General features: G+C 45.7%; 1 protein-coding gene across 2 annotated transcripts; it reads right to left on the reverse strand.

Moving 5' to 3' along the window:
* Window positions 1-2,141: 2,141 nt before the first annotated feature.
* CD83 (CD83 molecule) lies at window positions 2,142-20,771 on the reverse strand. 2 transcript variants are annotated; one of them, XM_025999337.2, is made up of 5 exons: window positions 20,621-20,771; window positions 20,406-20,521; window positions 7,036-7,240; window positions 4,569-4,672; window positions 2,142-3,301 (listed from the first exon to the last, which is right to left on the reverse strand). In XM_025999337.2, the coding sequence occupies exons 1-5, from the start codon at window positions 20,655-20,657 to the stop codon at window positions 3,173-3,175; spliced, it is 591 nt and encodes a 196-aa protein (XP_025855122.2). In that variant the 5' UTR covers window positions 20,658-20,771; the 3' UTR covers window positions 2,142-3,172. The 2 variants fall into 2 exon arrangements, with proteins under 2 accessions (XP_025855122.2, XP_025855123.2); XM_025999338.2 differs by having other exon boundaries at window positions 2,142-3,298; window positions 20,621-20,759.
* Between the last annotated feature and the right edge of the window lie 3,216 nt (window positions 20,772-23,987).

The following is a 23,987-nucleotide window of genomic DNA, read 5'->3' on the forward strand; positions in this document are numbered from 1 at the left end:
AATCAGTTGCTGAATTAAGCAAGCAGCTCCTAGACTAGGATTTTTATGCCTTTGGATGTTTTTACGTAGGAAAGATGGAGTATCAAACAACTATCCAATTAATCCAGCCAAATAAAGTTGCCAATGAAGGAAGGGCGGGAGAACCAGACAGCATTATTCTGAGACTCCTACTGTCCCTGAGCTATGGGGTTGAACACATGAGCCTCACATACTCTATGTCCACAGGCTGTGGCTAGATCCCTTCTCCTGCAACCCCAGCAAATAATCGGGCTCTGTTGGGTTCTGTGAGTGCAGCTCAGTGTTTTCTATGATGAAACCTCCTAAGAATTTTTATGAAAACAAAAACCACAGGCTGTCTTTTGGAAAGATGTGGAGCTGATACTCATGTCTGTATTTGTGTCTTGGGACATCCCAAGGTGAAATTATTTGAACTATAGATCTAACTCCATAGACAAAGGAGGGCCTGGAGAATCAAGCTTTCCCTGGCAGTGGAGACAAAGAACAAATATGATCATCTACCTTCTTCAATCAAGGCAGTTCACTGTCCTTGATAAATCCTGCCCTACCCAACTTACTCTGCTCTCTCTTGCACACACACACACACACACACACACACACACACACACATAATCTTTTCTCATACCAAACAGTAGGTGCAAACTGTGGAGTCTGATATCTCCATCATGTTTTTAGCCTGAGTCAATGCAAGCTAATGAAGGGTGCCCCCCATCCTCCTTTTTCCTGAACTGTAACCCTAATGGCCACGAAGCATTTGGCTTCATTGTGTATTTATCCTCTGAAAGCAACATGCCTCCCACACCAAGTCAATTCCTTCCTTTTAACAGAAGCACTTTGTCAAAGATTCATGGTCACTGCCACCTTCTCTGCTGCCATTTTTGTTCTTTCTTGTTCTAATATTACTCTAAGGCTTACTATTTGCCAGATGCTGGGCTCAGCTTTTAGACCTCTTACCTCATTTAATCTTCACAAGGCACTTATTAGGCAGACACTGTTCTTATTCTTAGTCTAAAGATCTGCCAGCTTAGGTCTTAGTCTAAAGATCTGCCAGCTTAGGCTGCCAAAGGGGCAAAACTTGTCAGTTTTGCTTCAAATCTGGGTAAGGAGCTCTTAATTACCATGCCAATGGTCTCGCCAGCACTTTTGGTAAAGCATTTGGGAAGGGAGTTGATTCCACTGAAAGGGAATCTACAGCTTTTACATTTTATGAACCTTCATCTTTATAAAGAGCCATGTTCCAAAGAGGATTCACCTATACTTTTACAACTATTATAACCACCTGTACTAGGCTGCTCCTATCATTTTGAGGGTAATGGATCTATCTGAGAATCTTGAGTGAAACCTGAGAAATCCCAGGTACAGAGACTCTGATTGTACACATCCTTCTGAAGTCAAAACCCCCATTCTTTCAATCCCCAGGCCAGTGGTCATGCATGTAGTCAAGATGATCATGGGCTACGTAGTGGCAAGGCAACTGGTGGATGGATTCAGGGCATCATCGGGCACAAGGGGGTGCTGTTGCATAGAGGTCCACCTGCCATAACCGCTCTCCCTGAGGAAGGGCTCAGCCAATGTGACATCTCTAGAACTTCATCTTGGGTTCTGGTTCTCAAACTAGTTTACAGATACCTTAGCACTTATTCCAACATTTTATGAGTAGTTTTAAATATAAAAAAAGAACACTCCCTATTCACATGCACTCATCTCATGACATGAAGGGTGTGACAAAGAAGCAAGAACATGGAATTATCTTGGCTTCCCTTTGACTCCCTAATATCAGTGTGGGCCATCCACACACTACTCATGGGATCAAATCTCTTTGGAAAGCAAGTTGGGAAAGGGCCAAATTTTATAAAAGAAACCCAACAACTATCAAAATGTCGATGTAGCATTTTATGGACTCCCTTGTCCCCATGGACCAGTGGTTCCTGTGTGTCCATATCTTGGAGTACTTTTAGCTGCTGTGTCACTCACCTGGCCTCCTTACTTCCCCAGAAGAACTCCTAGAAGACTATGGGAATGTCTTATTTGTGGCTTTCTTTGTTTGGAATGACGGAAAACATGAAAAATGAAAGGCATTCTCTCAGGCTCAGAACACCACTGTAATAATGATAATGACCCAATAGAGCTTCAAATTTTTATAGTGCTTTATGCTTTTCCAAAGCATTTCCACACATGTTATTGCAATCTACTCAGACAACAACCTTTCGGTTTACCATTGAAAAAGTAGAAATCATGAAGACCATGATTGAGATCATACAGACAGGTAGTGGGACAACAGGCTAGAACCCAGATTACACAATCGGCCCAACATTTCCGTCAGGTCATCACCTAGCTCACTATCCTGTGGTCATGTTCTCTGGCTTCTCTGATATTGTACTTACTCTCCATACTGAGATGACTTGTCTGTCAGCCCTGACAACTACAGATGTAGATTTCTAAAGGAGAAAACAAGACAAATCCTTCTTTGACAGGTATCTATGGATTTAAAAATAAATGTGGCACTCTTCTTTATTGCTTCCTTATGGGTGTCTTTCCCAGATGAAAAGGCCCCATTGGGGAACACTTCATCAACTTGTTATTTCTATGTACAGAAATACTCCTTAGTACTAGCAGAGCCTTCACACCAGGAAATTATTTGCTAAATATTCCCCACTGTCTTACAGTTTGGCCTGTCGATTTCTCCCAGACATAAACCATCTGGGTTAGTACAAGAAAACACAGCAAATTCAAAAAGATGTTTCCCAGATGTGCAGAGGACGGCAGTCCTCGAGAGTCTATCACAGGGCCAGCTCCAGGCATCAGAATTTCCCAAGACCCTTTTCCAACTGTGTCTCACCATAGCTTGTATATGACTGAAAAGATTTCCAAGAGGTTGACCAGATAGCTGAGAAAAATGCTAAAAGGTAGCTGTGAAGCAGCAGCACGAGGGACTCCCTGCAGGTGGCCCCATGCTACATGGTCATGTAATGGCTTCCAAAGTCCTGCTCACAAAAAGTGGGCCGGGACCTGCTGCCAGGGATTTCAGAAGGACTTCAGAGGAAGGAATGCCTTCTTCCGTGTGGGGGCTCATTCTTCTCTTGTCCGGTGGGACATACAGGCACACCACTGAGCCTTCTTCGCCTTTCGGAAAAACAACCTGCAGAAATCCTGCTCATACCACTTCTGTCTTGTGAAAAGTCACTGACTCCAAATGCTTATGTGGGGAGGTGACCGGGAGAAAAGCTCGTTCCATGCGAGGCTTAGAAAAATCTGGAAAAATACTCTGTTGTTGTGCAAACTTCTGAAAAATAAGAGTTAAGTTGAGAAATGAATAACAGAAAATGCATCATTCACTTAATGCTGGCTGGCCAGCTCATTCTGGCAGCCTCACTCACTCTACGAGTGGGTTCGTACTATTTCACTGGCAGCTCCAGACTGACCGGAAGATGCTCTGACTACAGACCGAGGCCATTTCAAGCCCCTACTGTTTGTTATCTGCATAGAAAATCAGTGCCCATAGAAACAGGCATTTGCCAACAAGAAACTAAAGTCACTCATTTTTAAAATTTACTCTCCAGTAATTCCAATTATCTTGTGTGCAAATGCCTCTAATGACCAAATTGAAAGCTCCTGGAGGGCGGGAATTATGTCTTATAATCTTTTTATGTCCCCTACCAGTGCCTAGCTTAGTGCCTGTACACAGTAGGTGCTCCCTGGGGTCTTTTGATGGACAGATGTTCAAAATAGCACCCAAGAGATAAGTACATGGCCAGAGAGACAAGGAAGTGAATGGAGGGGGCCAATGAGTGACAAGCACTGGCCCAGAGATAGCTCTTGGATGAGCTCTGTCCTGGTCCCTAAGTAGCCAGTCCAACCTGATGGCATTGAGACATATAGGACAGATCACCTCCTAGTGGGTCAGGACCAGAGCTGGCCTTGGTCCCCTACAACTTTGGGAAACCAAGGTGTGCAACCATGCAGAAAGAGGTTCAGGGTCTTTGAGCTGGAGGGTCTGCTACCAATAGCTCAAGGGCATGCCAAGGACATTTAAATCCTGGCCAGCCAACCTCCATCGCAGGACACTCCCTGTATATACCCCACTATCCTGGCTTCTCAGGGTTAATTCTCAAGCAATGGGTGGAAGTTCCAAAAATATAAGAGGAGAACCCACCAGGAGGAAATAGTTCAAGGACAGGAGATAGAGACTGATCTACCGCCACGGCTGTGCAGGGTAACCAGTCTCTGGGAAGAGGGGTGCCTCTGCCCCAGGACGGTGGAAAGTCGGTGCTGTGCTTTCTACCATTGTACCCACCAGGCCTTTCTCAAACACTTTATTTTGTTTTCTCCTTGCAGTGCTGTGTGCAGAGCAAGCAGATTGAAAACAAGTGGGGCCCTTCCCTCAATGATCTTCACGGTGCAGGTGGGGGGAGTGTGCTCGACAAGTGCAGGGTTCAGAGAAGAACATCTCTCGCCACCATTAAGTGATTCACACTATCTACCAAATATATTCAGATTGGCACCCTGGGTGTTCTTTTCATAATAATAGGTGTTTTTAAAAAGATACTTACACAAGTGAAAATAATGAGTGTTAAGTAGAAGACGACCAGAGCCAGCAGCAGTACAATCTCGGCTCTGTATTTCTGAAAAGTCTCTTTGCGTTCCTTAGGGCATCCTTAAAAAAAGAAAAAAAAAAAAAGAGTAAAATGTGAAGCCATTTAACAGGACTTTCCTACCATGATAAAAAGCTGAGAATGCTTTGCGCCGGCGTTTTTTCAGTTCTGCTTGTCTTCCACTCCTAAGCTCACGTCTGTGCCACTGGGAAAGAAGAGCACCAGCAACAGCCGTGACAGTAGTGACGGGAGCGGCTGGGGCTTACTCGTGCACCTACACCTGTGCCTGGCTGTGTGCAATGGGCTGGGCCTACAACATCTCAATCACAGGAGGCAGGCCTGAGGATCCCCATCCTACAGATGAAGGGGTCGGGGTGCAGAGAGGGTGCAGAGAGGCTCTGGGGGTAGGGCAGGTGGTGGAGCCGCGAGTCCGGGCCAGACTGACCCTGCTGCCCATCTGCCTTCACTTCCAGTGCTGGGTCTTTCCTGGCTTCTCTGATGTCCTCACAGCAGATGACACACCATTTGTTAATCTGAGTTACCTAGCTTCGGCGGTGCTGTGCAGAACGCTAGGTGTTCTCACCTCAGGAGGACTAGGGGCTGAAGGAACAAGGCAGGCAAGCTGCCCAGCTAGTACTGAAGGAAGAAGTCGGCACATTTTTATAGAATCATGAAAGCTCCTCTGCCAAAGCCGGCAGCAAAGGTGGGCTAGGGGCTCCCCTGTGGCTGCAGCACTTGGGGACGCAAAGGAAGGAGGAGCCAGGCCTTCAGCCCAGGAGGAGACGTGGAAGGGATAGCCAGCCCTCACTCAGATGTGATATGCAATGTGTGCTGGATCTGCTGGAAGGCCCAGGCAGGAGCAGGTGGATGCAGACAACTGGGTGATGGGGGGAGGGGTGGGCAAGGGGATCCTCCCTGAGGCCCTGAATGGGCCTTGATATAGCTGGCAACCCATGAGGCTGGATTCAAAACTTCAATAGCAGGGGTGAGATGGGTTCATGCCACGGTCCGTGACTCAAGAAAAGAAAGGTGGAGAGCGACTGTCCTAATGGCTCCTAACATTTATGCGACACTCCATGTACCCCAGGCACGGGACAAGGCACTTTTGTGTGACATCCCATTCAACCTTCACCATCAGCGCTTGTGGGAGACGTGTTCGCCCCCATCTGAGAGATGAGAGAACTGAGAGTGGCCCAAGGTCACACACTCAAGTGCTATCGCTCCTAACTGAACCAGATCCAAGTGACTCCGGAGTCTGACCAGCGAACTCGCAGGCAATGTTGGCCTCGGGAAAACAAAGGAGAGGAAGGCAGCTGTTCTCCGTTTCTCTCAGCTCCACTCCCTGCACCACATGCCTTCCTCTCTCTGCTGTCCCCTGCAAGGTGGCTCTCCTCCATCACTCTCGCAAGTGCGAGTATTCACGGACAGCCTCCTGTGGGGCTGGCGCGGCGGAGAACAGCAGCCAGCGTGTGGTGTCCAGTGGAGCTAGGGCGTGAAGACAAACAAAAGCAGCAGAAGGGGCCCCAGATTGAAAAGGGCAGGGCGCGTGCGTGCGTGTGTGTATGTGTGTGTGTGTATGGTGAGCCCTACACAGCGACCGTGTTCTTGTGAAAAACTAATATTCTTAAGTCAGATTCCCGCTAAAAGAAAGCCATTATGGTACAAAAATCAGGCACTCTTGTGACAACAACGTGTTTGTCATTTCAAGCCTCAGCCACGAAAAAGCACTGGGCAAAAGTCAAAGGCAAGGCCTATTTTAAGCTCCATAAAGAAAAATAATGGGGGGGGGGGGGAGTCCAAAGAGATAATCCTCGTCCTGGAGCTCACTTCTTGGTATTACTGCATAGAGCAAAAGCGTGTATTCTATCACTGGAACATTATTTTCTCGCTATTTCTTGAGTTGAGGTATTGGGCAATGTAATTACCGTAAATGGGAGGGAAATGCTATTCTCATGGTAGAAAGGTGGCCACATGATACAGCCCCCTTAGGCCAGGTGAGAAGGCGCAAACGAGCGGAATATCATACAGTAACCTGATGTGTTCTGGACTACACAGTTTCTCTGTCCTCCAAAAATTAGTCTGAGATACTTCCTATTTGCTTCAAAGGGCTCTTGTATGAATAAACAACACCCAGATTAGTGGTTTGGCTACATTTGGCATCTGTCCTACTAGGGTAGATCTGTCCTTATTAGGAAGGAAGGAAGGAAGGAAGGAAGGAAGGAAGGAAGGAAGGAAGAGAGGGAGGGAAAAAGTTCTGACACTCTCGTAGGAGAATTCAGCTTTCAGCCACAGACAAGATCTGAAGCTCTGGGTCAGACTCCAGTCGAGAGGATGAGTTCGAGGACCCGAGAGGATGAGTTCGAGGACCCGACTGCAAGTGCACACCCCTGCTGCCAGGAGGGACCAGGTACAGAGGTCACCTCACCTGTCACCTTCAAGGTCACAGTGCCGCTCTGGTTTCTCTGCCCGTCCAGCTCCTCCACGGTGCACCTGTATGTCCCTGAGTCAGAGGCGGTAGTGTTTCGGATCTTCAAGTGCAGCCTTTCCTCGGGGGCCGCTAAGGAGCCTTCCTTCTGAGAGTACAGACCATCCCGGAGCTCCTCAATCTTCTCCTCGCCGCCCTCTGTGAGCTGTCGAAAGAGAATCCCACTGCATCAGGCTGTGACGGAGCCTGCAAACACTGCTCCCCGACCCCGCCACCACCACCAGGGTTCCACCTCTGGGTTTCATAACATCCATCCTCAGCTAGTTTTTTTTTTTTAAACAAAATATTATGTACATATGACCTTCAGGGGAGGAGGAGAAAAATCTATGAAAATTCTTTACGGCTCTGTTTTCTGGAATCAGATCAGGCTCGAATTTCATGATCCTGTGTACCCCAGCTTCCAGCCCCGACAAAGCAGAGTGCTGCTGCTGACAATAACGACGTGCTGACAAGGGTTATGAGATGAAGTACGTGAATCACTTTGAGTCCCATTTTGTTGCTGATTGTTCTGTATTAAATGTTCTCTTGTGTTCTTCAGATATCAACTCACCCACTGATTGATTCCTAGTATTGTATCTCAGCGCTTTGTCTGGAAATGCTCCTAAACTAAAAACCACTGCCCAAAAACCCCAGTGAAAAGCACAGAGATGAATCAGAAACACCCCCTCTAAGTGGACATCTTGTTCTTCCAAACCTGGGTTATCTGTGGGGTCGCGCATGATGTCACAGGTCGTACCACCCTGCCTCTCTGCCAGGGCGGGAAGGCAGCTGGCAGCAGTGCCATGTGGACACTTTACATGTCAGATCATGTGCTGGTCATACCAAGATGTACATGGAAGGACACTGACCGCTTAAATTTTCGTAGCCAGGACAGACCAGCCTGACTGTGGGAGATGCCAAATTCAGCCAACCTAACCTGGCTGGGTCTCTCTCCCTGAACTATCGTTTCGGTCAAATCGGTGGGGTCTTTTCATCATCTAGTACTTCAGAGATTAGGCTACCACCACATTCCCCCAGATAGACTTTCAGTTTGCCTAAGTAGCTTGCCCGCTGGTCCTCCACTGAAATGTTTTCAAGCTTCTAAAACTGATTTACACAAATGGGGAAGGCAAGTCGTTGTTCTCAGAGCTCAGGAGCAGCTCTTGCCCTTGGCTGGATGCCAGGGACCAGCAGGGAGCATAAGACTCAGTGGCATTCCTTACCTGTCCCTACCACAGGGACAGCACCAAGGAGCCACCCCAGGGAAAGACACAGCGACTAGCAGGTCTCACTGCCCTGCCTTCACCTGCCCTTCCCCGCAGCTACTCTGGGCTGGGAGGCGGCAACTCCTCTCCCGCTCTCCAAGGGCCATCGGTGCGGAGAAGCAGTAACCATGAGGCAGGGGCAGCTCAGGGAAGAACACGCACACACTCGGTACACACACAGCACACACTACACACGTGCTGCACACACATTACTCACACTATACATTACACACACCACATGCCACAAAAATATTACACACATGCTGTACACGTACACACACAACACACACAACACACATGCACTCTACAAACACCACACACACTATTCATGCACTACACGCACCACACACACTACACACACACTACACACACAGCACACACTACAAACATACGACACGCATGCTGTACACATGCTACACACAGCACACATGCACTTCACACACACTGTACACACACCCCACACACTACACATATGCAACCCACACATGTATACTCCACACACAACACACACCATGTACTACACACACTTAGTGGCTTCTGCTTAATTTACTAAGTGAGGGAATGCACCTCCAGGTCAAGAGAAAGCCAGGGCTCCAGCTTGCACGGCCTTCGCCTTCGGTGCTTGTTATGCTTGTTAGCATTCTGCGGAGCGGGCTACAGAGACATCTGGTGGCAGATTTACCGCTCCCGCAAGGAACCCTGCTCCACTCACCGCCAGCACACGGGGCTGAGACTAATGGCTTCTCTCAGGCAGAGTCTATGAAAGTAAATCCCATTTCTTGACGGTTCTTCTTGTGTTGAAAGGTCCCTTCCTAAATAATCAAGGATCTACAGACTGGAGCCTTTAGATGTTCAAAAATAAAGCAAAAAATAAGGAGTGCCCAAGGAAAGTTAGGAGGGGCTAAAGCCATCCAACTGAATCTGGTGTGTGTGGCATGTGTAGTGCATGTGTGTGGTTAAACATCCAATTTAACCCAGGTTTTCCCTTTCCAAGCCTAACTGAACCAAAAACTGCAGCCTCATCGTGTGCTCATGCTGTCCCCTCCTCCACACGTGGCAGAGGGGCTCCCTCCTACCAGCGCTACTGAGGGGCAGGTGCCCAGGACCCTCCAGGGCCCATGGGTCCCGAGATCTGCCCTCACACCTTCACGAGACCAGTTTGAACGAACTCAGCCCAGTCTCTGCAGTCTCCACTGATGTCTCATCCTGCTTTTCTTTTCTGAATTTACCTCCAAATACATCAACTCAGGTTTATTTCTAATAGATTTCAGCGGACTCTGCTTTGCTAAAAACCTTGCATCTGGAAGGACGGAAACTTGGTTGCAGCAAACATTTTGAGATTATTGATCTCCGGGTTTCTCCTTGGGGCCCCCTGGTCCCATCCAGTGATCCTTCTCTCAACTCAGAAAGATCCATCTGAAAGTCAAGATCAACACTGCAGACCCCTCTGGAGGGGGCAGAAACATAAACTATTACATTTATTTACAAAAAGTGGCCCTATTATCATGCCAGCTGAAGCGAGTGTGTGCAGATGATCAACACTGGCTGGCGGTGGCCTTCCACCTATTTGCAGAAAAGAATTCCCTTTAAAAATCAGCAGTAACAACAGTGAACAGTCGCTTATTTGATGGTCAGATTTCCATGGGCCTGTGGCTAAACCTCCAGTGGCCTCTAGTTATTTTCAACCAGCAAAACAAAGGCAGAGTGAGATCACGAGAAAGACAGAGGGCAGACAGAAAGGCAGAACAAGGAGTGCCAAAGCAACCTACAGAATTTTGATTGATCCATCACACCCATCCGTGGGGTCATCGCAAAATATCTCAACTCTCATTGAGGCCATCTTGCAACCTCTTCCTGGCTTTTCCTGAAAGACCCAGAAAACTTAGTGGTTGAACTTGGGAACTCTTGTTAAAGTCATGAGCAGCGGTCTTTGCCTGATGACTAACTACAGCAGAAGGAACCTTCTGTGAATTCATACAATGCACCTGGAAATATTTCAGAATGCTCCCTCCAGCTTCAAGCTGTAGGTACACACGATGCCTATTCCATCCCTTCTTTATGCCATTTCGAGATAAACCTTCTCATGTGACTCCATCTGGGGATTCTGGGACTTGCCTACAGCTGCAAAAATAGTCGCAGATTTTATGTTCGTGTTGCACGCTCAAAATGCAAGCAGGTACCACCAGTACTGAGGGACTTTTTATGCAAAAGTTCAGATCATTAACTTCAGTTCTGTGGCCAAGCAGCTACCAGGTGAGTCTGCTGTGGCAAGAGCTGCACCATTCAAGAACCGGAGGAGACTTTCAGAAAGAGGCCAATGAAGCAACCAGCACATGGGGCCATCCTCAACTTTGCTTTGTTTTATGAGTTCTTATAAACATTTGAGCTGGCTCAAAATCAACCACTGGCAAAGAACAGCTCTTAAACATTCCAAATCTGAAAGTGTTTCATTGCCTCTGTGCAAAAGCATTTTAGGAAATAGTAATTTATAACAAAAGGAACCCTCAGATTCATTCACAGCCAAGCATAATTGATGGGGACTATTTAATGCGTACTTTACAAAGCTAATATTGTAGTGCGCTAAACCACAACACGATTTGGGCAAATTAATTCCTCAAAACACTCATCCCAATTATGTTTTAAAAATCCACTCTCCATGCCTTAACTCTTACGCTGACAATTCTATATTTTTGATTGGATTAGAGAAGGGTAAAATACAGGACATCTCATTTTCAGAAAGCCGAAGGATATTTGATTTGTCTCAAAGCCCTCTATAAGACTAAATAATTTAAGCAGCATATTCTCTCCCTAAAATGGAAATTTGACCTTAAGGAAACCACAAGCCCCAAATTAAATAAACTCTTTAATTTGCTCAACGTTAAAGCAAGCAAATACAAGAATTAATTTTAAGGGCATGTGAATTAAGTGGAGTTTTTTAAATGAGGGACAAATTTGAACTCGAATAAAAGAAATCAAATGAAGAATTAATATGTTTGAAATTGAACTGATATTTCAGTCAAAAATCCTATTATGGTGGAAAGTTATTTTTTTAAGTTTAAATAATTTTATCCAAATATATGCTCACCTTCTAGATTACCATGTTTAAATAGAAGAGAGTAATTGTTCCATACCTACAGCAAAGAAAGGATTTAGATCACAAACCTGGAATTCAAATTTACCAGACATGAGATCTGTTAAGAATGTGATAGAAAACTAGAAGAAAAGGAAGAGATTTTTTTTCTGATGGGCAAAATGTGTGTGCTTATATATACATATAAATATTTAACTCAACAATTTGATTAAATGTATTTAAAGGTATGGACGTTATGCATTTAAACATGGTATGAGAGTAATCTGCTATATTCCAATCACACTGAACAGCTTTTTCTTTATTGCATTTCTCATGCACTAACTTTCATGTACTTTGGTTTCTAACTCAATTAAAGTGCCAATATAATCCCCATTCATCATAAAAACAGCTCTTTATAACGTGCAAAATAGTTTGGCTCGGAGGTTGATGTCATAATGAGGGTAGAATGTATGCGCATTAACATCGTTTTTTTCTAAGTGTAGTTTTATTGGAAAAATGATTTTCCACTTTGAAATTTACTGGGTCTAATAGACAGAGCTGAATTTATGGCTGCTGAGAGAGTTATGAGTATGGCAGAGGCAACGTAATTAAGAGCACAGGTTTTGGAGTCAAACAGACCTGGAAGCAAACTCCAGTCCTGCTAGTTCTGCTCTTGGCCAACTGACCAAACAGCTCTTGGGCTCCCATCTGCTCAGTGGACACAGGGGTAATTGTATCTCATCAGGGTGGTGTGAAGACATCCATGATGATGGGCGCGGATGGTATGGCATAGTGTCTGTTCATCACACACGGAGCCCTAAACATGTTACTCTTCTCTCTCACTTTCCCAGCCCACATTCTAAATAGTTCCCAGCACATTGGAATTATTCAAAGAGCATTTGCTGAGTGAATGAGTGAATTTTAGAGAAAACAAGGGAGTTACAAGGGCATTGGCTTTGGAATCGAAGGCCCAAAGTCCAGATTCGTGGTCAGTTAGCTGGGTCTTCTTCAGTAAAGTACCTCATCTCTGAGTCTCATTTCCCCAACTGTGACTCTCTTACTTGCCACATGAAGCTATTTTAAGTATCAAAAGGGAAAATACATGAAAGTGCTTTACAATTGGTAAGGCTGGTCATAGAATTTGTTCTTATGTCTCATAGCTTTCCATTCTATCCATGTTCTTGGTCATTCTTTCCTGCTGATACTTCCCGTCTCCTCCTTGGCAACGTTGTTCTAGAAGTTCCAACCTCTGCTCTAAAGAAAAATTATTTTTCTACCCACAATGTGTCCAAAATATCCACAACATTCTGGATTTTCTAAAGCATCATGATAATAAATGTGGCAAAACTCTTTGGAACTGGGATTTGCCCATTCATTGTTCATGCAAACCATCCTTCTTCCATTTGCCATCTTGTAGGTCCGGCTGGACCTGGAAGGGGCACTCCTATGACTCTGAGTCACGTCCTTCAGAGGGCACTACACCTGGTTCTAGAGAGGCACATTTAGCTCAGGCCTGACATCTGTGACCAGAGAGATTGGCTCTGATAGCCACACGACCCAATCAAAGCCACTTAAATATAATCAGACATTTGTTGAGATATTAGAAGAGAGACACTATCTTTTCCTTTGCATATAATCCCAAGAGGGTAAACAAGACTGCAGCTATCAGCTATTACCTCAGTGCCATGTGGATGGAGGCTGATGATAAAACTAATATGAAGAAAGAAGACTTGAGGGACAGAAAGACACCAAGTCCTGGGGATATCCATGAACCTCTAAATCCAGCTGTATTTGTTCCTATGTTGCCATAACAAAGCACCACGAACTGAGCGACTTAAATTAACAGAAATGTATGTTCTCAGAACCCTCATGGACTTTTGGTGAGAATCCAAACTGGTGCAGCCACTGTGGAAAACAGTATGGAGGTGCCACAAAAAATTAAAAATAGAACTACCCTACTTCCAAAAAAAAAAAAAAAAAAAAAAAAAAAGAACTACCCTACTTCCACTACTGGGTATCTACCCAAAGAAGATGAAAAGGCTAATTTGAAAAGATGTATGCATCACTACACTTACCACAGCATTATTTACAATAGCCAAAATATGGAAGCCCCCCAAGTGTCCATTGATAGATGAATGAATAAAGAAGATGTAGGGTGTGTGTGTATACATACACACAGCCATAAAAAAGAATGAGATCTTGCCATTTGCAACAACACATATCTAAAGGGCATAATATAAAGTGCAATAAATCAATCAGAGAAAGACAAACACCATATGATTTCACTCATATGTGGAATTTAAGAAACTAAATGAATGAACAAAGAAAAAAGAAACAAAAAAAGAAAAGAGACAAACAAAAAGACTCTTAACTATAGGGAAGAAACTGAAGGTCACCGGAGGAAAGGTTGTTGGGGGGATGGGGGAAATAGGTGATGGGGATGAAGGATAACTCACCATGATGAGGACTGAGTAATGTATAGAATTGCTGAATTGTTATATGGCACACTGGAAACTAATATAACACTGTAGGATAGCTACACTGGAATTAAAATTTTTTGAATAAAATGTAAAAAATAAAGAAAAGTATTTTCTCATAGTTCTGGAGGCCAAAAGTCCACAAGAGAGGTGCTGACAGGGCCATGCTCTCTCTGAAGGCTTCTAGGGAAAAATCTGTTTCACGCCTCATTCCCAAAGCTTCTGGCATTGCCAGCCTTCCTTGGCATTCCTTGGCTTGTAGACACATCAATCCAGTCACTACCTCCACCTTAGGGTGTTCTCTCTGTGTGCAATGTCTGTATCTCTGTTTTCTCTTCTTATAAGGACACCAGTCACTGGATTAGGGCCCACCCTAATCAAGTATGAGCTCACTTTAAATTGATGACATCTGCAAAGACCTTATTTCCATATAAGGTCACATTTGCAGATACCAGGGATAATCTTTCTGTGGGAAACAATTTTACCCACAACACCAGAGATAACTGAAGTGTGAATTACAATTTTGAAGTTTTTTCCATTTCGACTATATGAACTAATATATGCCCTTTACTTTAAGTGAGTTTTGCCTGGATTACAATGCTTCGCAACTGAAAGGGTGCTACTCACAGGGACACTTTGAACTGCCCCATAAATAAATGTGTTACAGAGGGAGCTATCTCCACATGTAGACCAGTCCTTCTTGTCCCTTGGGCTCACATGTTCCCCTCTCCTCAGGGAAGTGAGACATACAGGCCTAATCTGATTGAGAAACCAGAGTGTCTGGTCTAAGGTGATTATGAATTGTTTATGGCAACTGGCATCCTTTCTCCTGTAGGTTTTCCCCACCTGGATTTATAATCTTAAACAACTACTCACTCTTCTGGGATCTGTCATCTCAAAGATTTGGGACAAGAATATGCAGTAGACTAGTTGGTCTCGACAAAAACACCAGGTGATATAAATAAGCCTTGGGCTCCCAAGACTGTACCAATATTACATGTCCCACACGGGAATTTTAACCAAATAGACCCCAGTGCAAAAACAAAAATCCAAGTAGGTCTATGGGTGTTTTTTAAATCTTGGGGAAGTACTTGGGTCTACCTCTGGTTTGACTACAGCTTTTGGTAGAAAATTTGGGGTTATCACTGGAGTGGCCAGGAAAAGCTTATGCAAATGATTTCAGATGAAGACACCCTTTTTTAGGTAATGAATCTCTTTTAACCCTGCTTTACACTAGACCTTCCCTTACATCACTGAGACCTTCTCCTAACTTCCTCTTCTCTGTGTAGTGACATAACCAAATATAGAACTAAGATAATGCTGTTTCTCACATGACCTAGGTTCCCCCTTTTATTCATGGAAAATAAGTGTTCGATTTCTGTTTAACCCCCAGCTGCCTTCTTCTTCCTCACTCTCTTGCACACTGAAAGACTGTAGTAACTTTGCTCTGATTTGTCACTGTCCCAAAATCTCAGTGATGGCTCATTCACAGCTGACTGAGACTTCTAGAAGCCCTCCAAGGCAGCCACATGCTGTGTTGCCCACTCCTCTGTAGAACCATGAGGACACAATGGGTGGCCAGGAAAGAAAGGAAGGTAAATTTCAGCAATGTGCTGAAGTCTTGGCTGAGTTGACCTGATTGGATTTTGCTGTAGTGAGGGAACAAGGCCTCCCTCTGGGACTCATCTTCCAGGATGAATCAGAGTGTGTCTTTCACCACAAGAAATACGCTTTTCTTTATAGATTTGTGTCATTACATCCTCTTTGCTTAAAAACTTTCAATGACTCCTTGCTACCAAAAGGAGTTCAAGCCATCATAGTTGGGCATTCAAGGGTCCTCACCATCTATCCCAGCCTTCTTTGTAACATCCCCCAGCCCTCTCCTGTGTAATTCTCCTTCCAGATCACCAGTCCCCCCACTGGTTCCCCAAAATGCTTGCTGTGGATTCCTTTTCCTTGCCTTTGCTCTAGATGGTTCTCTGGCAAAAGTTCCCTGTTGATTTTAAGATGGCCAGCACAAGGCCCAGGGCTTGGAACACACTTGGGACTTAGAAATATTGACTAATGAAGTGTAAATATAAGAGACCTCTGAAAACCAACTTTATGTCTTTCGTGGTTTGACCTAAGGTACAGCCCATAAAAGTGATTCAACCAGGACACGTAATATAGGTGCCAATGCACACAGGATGACTTTTCTTTAATGCTAACTACATACATCGTTTTCATGCTTCAATGTTTCAGTGCTTCTATGTTTAGTGTGTTTGTTTCCTTTTTCTCCTAAAAACGTGCTCTTAAATTCTATCTTATAACAGACAAAACTCTAGAATCAAGGAAGTCTAGTGAGTGGCACACACTGGCTCCTTCGTGAGTCCATCAGCCTTTATGTCTGTACAGATTACATCTGCCCAGACCATTCATCACCCTCAGGCCCTATTACGGGATCTGCTTCTCTCAATGCTTCCTTGCTTTGTGGTGCTTTATCACACAAGATGATGGAGACAGGAAATACAACTACACAGAAGAGGAGATTGGCAACATACATGGGACGGTTTCACAACAAATCCAGGACAACCAAGCTCTGCATGGTTGACTATCCTGGAACTTTTGAAGCAGCTTCATGCAAACCATGAACCTGCTCTCGGCCAGCATCGAGGGCCAGGGGGACGGTCCATGATCTGCCGCAGCTGGGGCTCTTCTCACTATTACAAAATCAAGACTGACCTCTGAAACCAGCGTGACTTCCTCTTTCTTCCTTCCGTTGGAAATAATCTCAAAAGGGCATTTGTCTTGTGACGCATCTCTGTCCTCACCCCCGCAATGTCATCCTAGGTTGACATTAAATATCCTCTTTCGTTATGCATCGACATAGGTTATCCGGGCTCCTCGTGTGATACAAGATGGTACTACGTCTCCCTGATAAATAACCAGTTGTTATTATTAATAGCCAACATCAGCATGCTCAAACCCTCCATCCAGTATCATCCTCTCCCTCCAAACCTAGCGCAGCCTCATTAAAGAGAGCATGCCTCCGCTTAGGCTCAGCATGGAGCACAGGAGTAGCCCTTCCATGGATGTTCTTACTCCCGGCAGACATAAAAGACTCCCTGCATCGCTTGCAGCCAATGAGAGAGAGTGCTGGACCAAAGTCGGCTTGCATATTTTCTCAAAATACCCTAAACAACCACAGTCAACTCACAACTTCAAAGGCTAAATTTAGCTACAATCCAGATGGCTATGTGTATGCACATTTCTATTTCTTCTCAATCATCCACTCTGCCTTAACAGGTACATAAGGAGAGGATAAGAGGAGGACCCAATGATGGATCTCAGTTAGAAGGACATTGGTCCACGGGAAGTAAGTCAGGTTAAGAGGCATTGGGCTATCTCCACCCACTCTTGGCTCCCCCATGTCCCCTTGTGTATGTCTGTATTAAGCCTCCCCCAACCCCCTCTCACTGTACCCTTGAAACAGAGGATAAAATGGACACTGTTTCTTCCCCCACTCACCCTAATGTTACAAACACTAATTGGATGCCCTCTGCTTTGGGTCTTTCTGTAAAAGGGACATGATAAGAAACACATGGTTTACATGGGTCCTTTGGTAATCACAAGTAATCACTGCCAATTGGACAGTGGCAGGATGCGCTATGGTGCGGGAGAACCGAGTGGTACATGGAATTTTAAATTGTGAGTCATTATAACCATAATTGTGATATGTAGAAGCCCTGTGAGAATGTGAATCAATCTGGTGGATGGTTCAAAACAAAACAAAACAAAACAACAACCAAAAACCCCACTCCAAGGGACTCTCTGCTCTGCTTCTGCCCACAGCCCACAGTTGTGCAAAGAGGCCTGACAAACCACACTAGTGATGACAAGGGAGGTGACATGAGCGAAGCTAGCTGTGCTCATCAGGCTTAAAGTCCTCCTTTTAGAGCCACCTCTCCAGTTCACTAAAACATTTTACAAGAAAGGTATGTGGGGAAAAAAGACAAGATGCTTAATCTTCTGTAAAACCAAGTATTTCAGTATTTCACCACTGACCTTATTCCCAGAATACTCTGTCCACTATGGTTGTACAAACAAAATCAACACAAAGGTATAATTACTGGGCTGGAAAAGAACCACATCTACAGAACATGCTGAGACCTGTTAAAAAGTACTTGAAGGAACAATGCATTTTGCTTTCAAGGTATCTGAATAGTTTATTGGCATAGCACAGCTTCCCTGTCCACCACAACTCGATCACTGTTTACCTCTTTAAAAAAAAAATAATAACTATGGTATGATTTTGCAATGATCCTATTCCATGATCCAACAGAAATAAAGAAAATGCCAAGAGACTGCTAATCTTTTTTTTTTTTAACAGAGTTTTGAGAGACCTTCAGGGTAAATCATGGAAGAACTGTGTTCAATAACCAAGCCCATACATTATAGAGTTACATCATCAGCTGACATCCAAGGAGAAGCCAAAGGTTAATTGCTATGGTTTACTGCATCATTCCAAATGACCTTGTGCAAGAAGATTTACCTTGACAACTGTCTGAACTTTACAGTCTGAAATTCCATCTACTTGTTTCATGAGTACTTTTTAATTACTCCCCTGGGGATATTAATATTATTTTTCTTTTTTAAATTCCTCTCAGGAAGAGATTGTGGTTTCATGTTTCCCCACCCCCTCTTCTTTAAGATAACTAAGTCCCTGCCCAGCTAGATCAAGGACACTTTTGTTTTCTTTAAGTAACTGAGGTAGAAAACAGAGACATCAAGACAGGCCTCTAAAAACTCAGGCTACTTGATTCAAATCCCATCTCCATCATTCCGTAGCCAGCTACGGAACAGTGAGTGGGACTGCTTCATTCCCTGAGGTTCAGTGTCCTCATGTGTAAAATGGGAACAGTAGTAGCAGGACTTCTTTCTTAAGTCCATTGGAATAGTAAATACTTACCTCGGGGGTGCCTAGGTGGCTCAGTCGGCTAAGCGTCTGCCTTCAGCTTGGGTCATGATCCAAGAGTCCCGGGATCTAGCCCCACATCAGGCTCGCTGCTCAGCCAGGAGCCTGCTTCTCCCTCTTCTCCCCACTTGTGCTACCTGGGTCGCTATCTCTGTCTCTCAAATAAATAAAATCTTTTTAAAAAATTAATTAGGAAAAATATTCATCTCAGAGGTCGGCACAGAGAGAGCACTCAAATTATGTTTTTTTTTTCAAATCATGTTTTTACAATACTTTTTTTTATGCGCCCTTGTTTTTACTACAAGAACGATTTCTGAATTGTTCCCTTCTCTGATCCCATACTAAATAAAGTGGAAATGATCACAAACCTACTTTCATACACAGAACCCAGCTCCAAGGCAGCACCAACATGGCCAGTGTACGTAACCCACCGAGTGCCAGCCTGAATTCACTGAGCACCTTCCCAATTAGCAGGGCAAACGCTCGTGTTGTGCAGAATACACAAAAGCAGTGTGCAGCACCATCCGGGAAACTGAAATCTGGCCAGGAGAGGAGTCACACACATGCCTGCACGCGCATGCATGCACACACACGCGCACGCACACACACCCAAGAGATAACTGTCCTATGCTGCCTGGCTAACTGGCCAGATGCAGGTTTTGATAGCATCTTTTTTTTTTTTTTTTTTTTTTTTTTTTTGGAGGGTAGATGAAGAGCCCTGCACTCTGTGGAAAGCAGCAAACGCAGAGATGTCCTCTAAGGCCAGGAGTTTCAATCAGAGCTGTGGAGGAAGGCTAGGCTGTCACATGCACTGGGCTGAAGCTAGAGGTGCCCTGGGGGCCCTAACCTCAAGCATGGAGGTGAGCGACAGAGCAGGGGCTGCTTGGCTTTGCAAAGGCGCCAGAACCGCAGTCTCAGCATCTGAAAATGTTCCAGTTGAGCAGAATCCGTAAAAAAAAACGCCCCAGAGCAACTCCCTTCTCTTTCCAGCGACGCTGGCTGCTGCTGCAGTGAGCGCTGCTCTGCTCGCGCGCGGTCCCAGGCGCCCCCCTGGCGGGGCCTCGGGGGTGGGGGGGGCGCCCAGCGGCAGCGACCAGCGAGGGGCCAGGGTAGCCCACAAAGGGGTGGGGGTGGCCGACACACAACTACCCCCCGGGCAGCAAGCCTCGACCACGGCAGCCTGCGTCTCAGGCCTTCCTCTCCACGCGCCTCGCCCTTGCCTCCCTGCCCGCGAACTCCAGGCATCACAGTCCCCAAACACGAGAAATCAGAAATCTGGGGACACGCCTCCTGCCGGATCCCCTGGTCCGCCCGGGCCGCCTCCTGGCCGCCCGCGGGCCACAGCCACAGGTGGCCTCCCGGATTCCCCCAGGTAAGAGTCTCCGCCTTCCCATCGGCTCTTCGGATCGCTCCAACCCCGCCACCTCCGGGGCAGGACGAGGATTAGGTCCCCGGGGAGCAACCTCTGAGCAGATGCAGGAGCTGGGGGGGAGGTGCGGGAAGACGCGGGGCGCGGAGGCCGGCGGGGTCCACAGGGTCGCAGCCCCGGGGGTGGCCGCGCTTACCTTGGCCCAGGACACGGTGTAGGGGCCCCGGGGCTCCCTGCGGACGGCGCACGGCAAGTCCACCGCCTCGGAACAAGCCACCTTCACCTCCCGCGCCGCGGGCGCCAGGCTGCAGGCTGCACGGGGGACAGAGAGAGCGGCGTGAGCCAGCGAGAGGGGACGGGGGGCCCCGGGGGCCCCGGGGTGGGGGGGCCCACAGGCGTCTGGGGTCCTACCGCAGCTCAGGAGCAGGAGCCGGAGGCCGCGCGACATGGCTGGGGACTGCCGGCCTGGGGAGCGCTCCGCCGCGCCGCTCTCTTGTACCCGCGCGCAGGGACTTCCCCCGGCGCCAGCCCCGGGGAATCCCCCGCTCCGGGCGGCCCGCCCTCCCCCGGCGCCCTCCCCCCGGCCCCGCCCCGGCCACGCCCCAGCCACGCCCCCGGCCCCGCCCCCGGCCCGCGGGACGCCTCAGGCCACGCCCCCGACACGCCCCCGCGGCCCGGAGTCCGCGTGGCTGCGGTGGTCACCACCCGCGCGTAACGCGGGCCTCCTGGGCTCTCCCGGCGGCTGGGGGCGCCTGACGGCTCCGGGCAGAGGCTCCGGCCCCGGGCGGTCCCCCCTCCCCACGCAGGCCCGGCGAGACCCGGAGAGGTGGCGCTGCTGCCCGGGTCGCCCCCCGCAGAGGCGAGGGTGGTGACGCGGGAGGTGAACCCGGGGCCTGCTCTTCCCCAGATGCTGCTGTAACCCGAGACTCCTTAGGCGCCCCCGCCTTCTGGCCTGGGTCATCAGGTCCGCCTGTCCAAAGGGTTTCAGCCAAAGGAGAACCTCTCCTGTTAAAACACACACACACACACACACACACACACACGCACACACACGCACACGCACAGTTTGGGGGGAAAGACCAAAATAAAACAACAGAAGAAAATAGAAATCACCTTCTATTCATCCAGAAGTAAATTCTGTTAGCACTTCGGTGTCTTAGCCTCGGTGCACACATAGCTATTTTTATTTCTTTTCTTTTTTTTTTTTTTAATGTTATTTGAACTCAATGGGCCAACATAGAGTGTAACACCCAGGGCTCATCTCATCATGTGCCTTCCTTTATTTTATGCCCATCACCCAGTTACCCTATACCCCCACCCACCTCCCCTTCTGAAACCTTTTGGCTGTTTCCCAGAGTTAGTCTCTCCTGGTTGGTCATCCTCTCTAATTTTTCTTTTTCTTTTTCTTTTTCTTTTCTTTCTTTCTTTTTTTTTTTTTAAGATTTTATTTATTCATGAGAGACACAGGGCTAGAGAGAGAGAGGCAGAGACACAGGCAGAGGGAGAAGCAGGCTCCATGCAGGGAGCCCGATGTGGGACTCCATCCCAGGACTCCAGGATCACACCCTGGGTGGAAGCAGGCGCTAAACCTCTGAGCCACCCAGGGATCCTTCTAATTTTTCATAGGTATTTTTAATGGGACATTCTGCATACGATTTTGTAACCTACTCTCTTTTAGCTGAATATTTTGCAAGAGTTTCCATTTAAAACTTTCATTAAAAAGTTGCCACAGTGTCATGTTGGGGGCTCAAGAATATTCCATCATACAGTTCTGTGTAGATTAGAACCATTTAAAACTTTCATTAAAAAGTTGCCACAGTGTCATGTTGGGGGCTCAAGAATATTCCATCATACAGTTCTGTGTAGATTAGAACCAATTAGATCGTGTGAGACACGATTAGTGTAAGGTCGTAGTTAGTAGGCTCTCCTTGGTGGTGGTAGGTTGCTTCTTTGTTAGTAACATTACAAAAGATGCTGTGATTGCTGTGATGAACTTCCATGGAGATAAACCTTTGCTCTAGTATTATTTTCTTTGAATAAATGCCTAGAGGAAATTGTGCTAAGCCAAAAGGAATTTACAATTTTGTTAAATATTGCCAAAATTACCTCTACTGAGGTATTCTCAACCTGCATTCTCAACCTGCAGTGTATGAGAGTGCCTTTTTCCCCTCATTCTTGCTGGCATAAATTGTCATCAAACCTTCACCTTTGCGCTTAGAAGTGGTTACAGCAACTGACTGTGCCAGTGCTTTCCCCATAACCTTCGTCAAGCTAATTTTTTATTAGGAAACTTTTAGGCCTACACGTACAGAAAATAAAGGAATCAAACACATCTCTATGCAATATACTCATAGTAAAACATCTGTCCCTTGCCAGACCCCATTCCTGAGCATTTACGCTTTTTTTCCAATTTTTTACTGTGATAAACAATGTTGCCTGAAGCTGGAGATAGTCAAATCCCCTGGCCCAGCAATCCCACCACGTTATCAGACATTGACATCTTTTCCTCCAAAATACACCCTCTTCAGAGTCTCTCTTCAGAGAGATTTGGCATCATCAGATTTTTTTTTTCCATTTTCACCAATCTAATGAGTCTGAAATATCAGATCTTTTTTGTTTAATTTGCATGACATTGATTACAGGAGGGAGGAACATCTCTTCTTACAGTTTGAAACTTTTGGGTGTCCTCTTTTGAGGATTGCCAGTCGTATCGTTTGGCCTTTTCCATTGGAGCTGTTTGTAAATTCTGGGCCAAATCCTTTCTTGGTTATGTGCATTCCAAAGAGCTTTTCCAAGTCAAAGGTTTGTGTTCTTTACTTTGTTTATGATGCCTTCATGTACAAAAGGGTTTTTTAAAAATAATGTAGTCAAATGTCTCGGTCTTTTCATTTATGCTTTATGCTTCTGGTGCTGTGTTTAAGAAATCTTTTCCTACCCTGGGAACATAAAAACGTCCTCCTTCATTTTCTTTCAAAACTTTTTAAGTCATGCTTTTTTGTAAGCAAGTCTTTAATCCACTTAACTATGATTTGATGTAGAGATTTAACTTATTTTTTCCATATGGATAACCAGTTGTTTCAGTGCTGCTTACGAAAAATCTTTATTTTCCACCATTGATTTGAAATACCATCTCTGTTATATACAAATTTCCTTATGTGTGTTTATAGTCCATCTCTCCCTGAACTATCACTTTCTTATTACTTAGTTAAACCATAGTTAAGTCTTGCTATGAGGGAGATGAGGGAGCCCTCATATGTGATCTTCTCCTCAGTAATTGTCCTGGAATTCTTCTTGCTTTACCTTATACGTATTAAAATCAGCTTCTGAATCTCAAGAAAACCTCTTTTGAATTTTAAAAGGAACACATTCAAATTATATATTGCAGAAAATTAACATCTTTATTTGTTTCTTAAAGATTTTATTTATTTATTCACGAGAGACACAGAGAGAAAGGCAGAGACATAGGCAGAGGGAGAAGCAGGCTCCCTGTGGGGAGCCCGATGTGGGACTGGATCCCAGGACCACAGATCATGACCTGAGCCAAAGGCAACCACTCAACCTCTAGGCCACCCAGGCGCCCTGAAAATTAACATCTTTAAAAAGTGATTCTATAAATCTATCAATATTACTTATTCCATTTGTTTAGGTCTCCAAGAATTTTTACAATTTCATACATTAACATCTACATTTTTGGTAGATTTATTTCCAGGTACCTTTTTTTTAAGATTTTTTAAAAATTATTTGACAAAGATAGAGCACAATCAGGGAGAGTGGCAGA

This window comes from Vulpes vulpes, chromosome 12, assembly GCF_048418805.1.
Source record: "Vulpes vulpes isolate BD-2025 chromosome 12, VulVul3, whole genome shotgun sequence".
Taxonomy (NCBI): Eukaryota; Metazoa; Chordata; class Mammalia; order Carnivora; family Canidae; genus Vulpes; species Vulpes vulpes.

Coding starts and splice junctions, on each gene's coding strand:
- CD83 (XM_025999337.2), bottom strand. CDS start 20,657: ATGTCGCGCGGCCTCCGGCTCCTGCTCCTGAGCTGCG. Junction 20,522..20,620: donor GCTCCTGCTCCTGAGCTGCG/GTAGGACCCCAG, acceptor TCCCCCGTGCAG/CCTGCAGCCTGGCGCCCGCG. Junction 4,673..7,035: donor TGTGACCTTGAAGGTGACAG/GTGAGGTGACCT, acceptor TCTTTTTTTAAG/GATGCCCTAAGGAACGCAAA.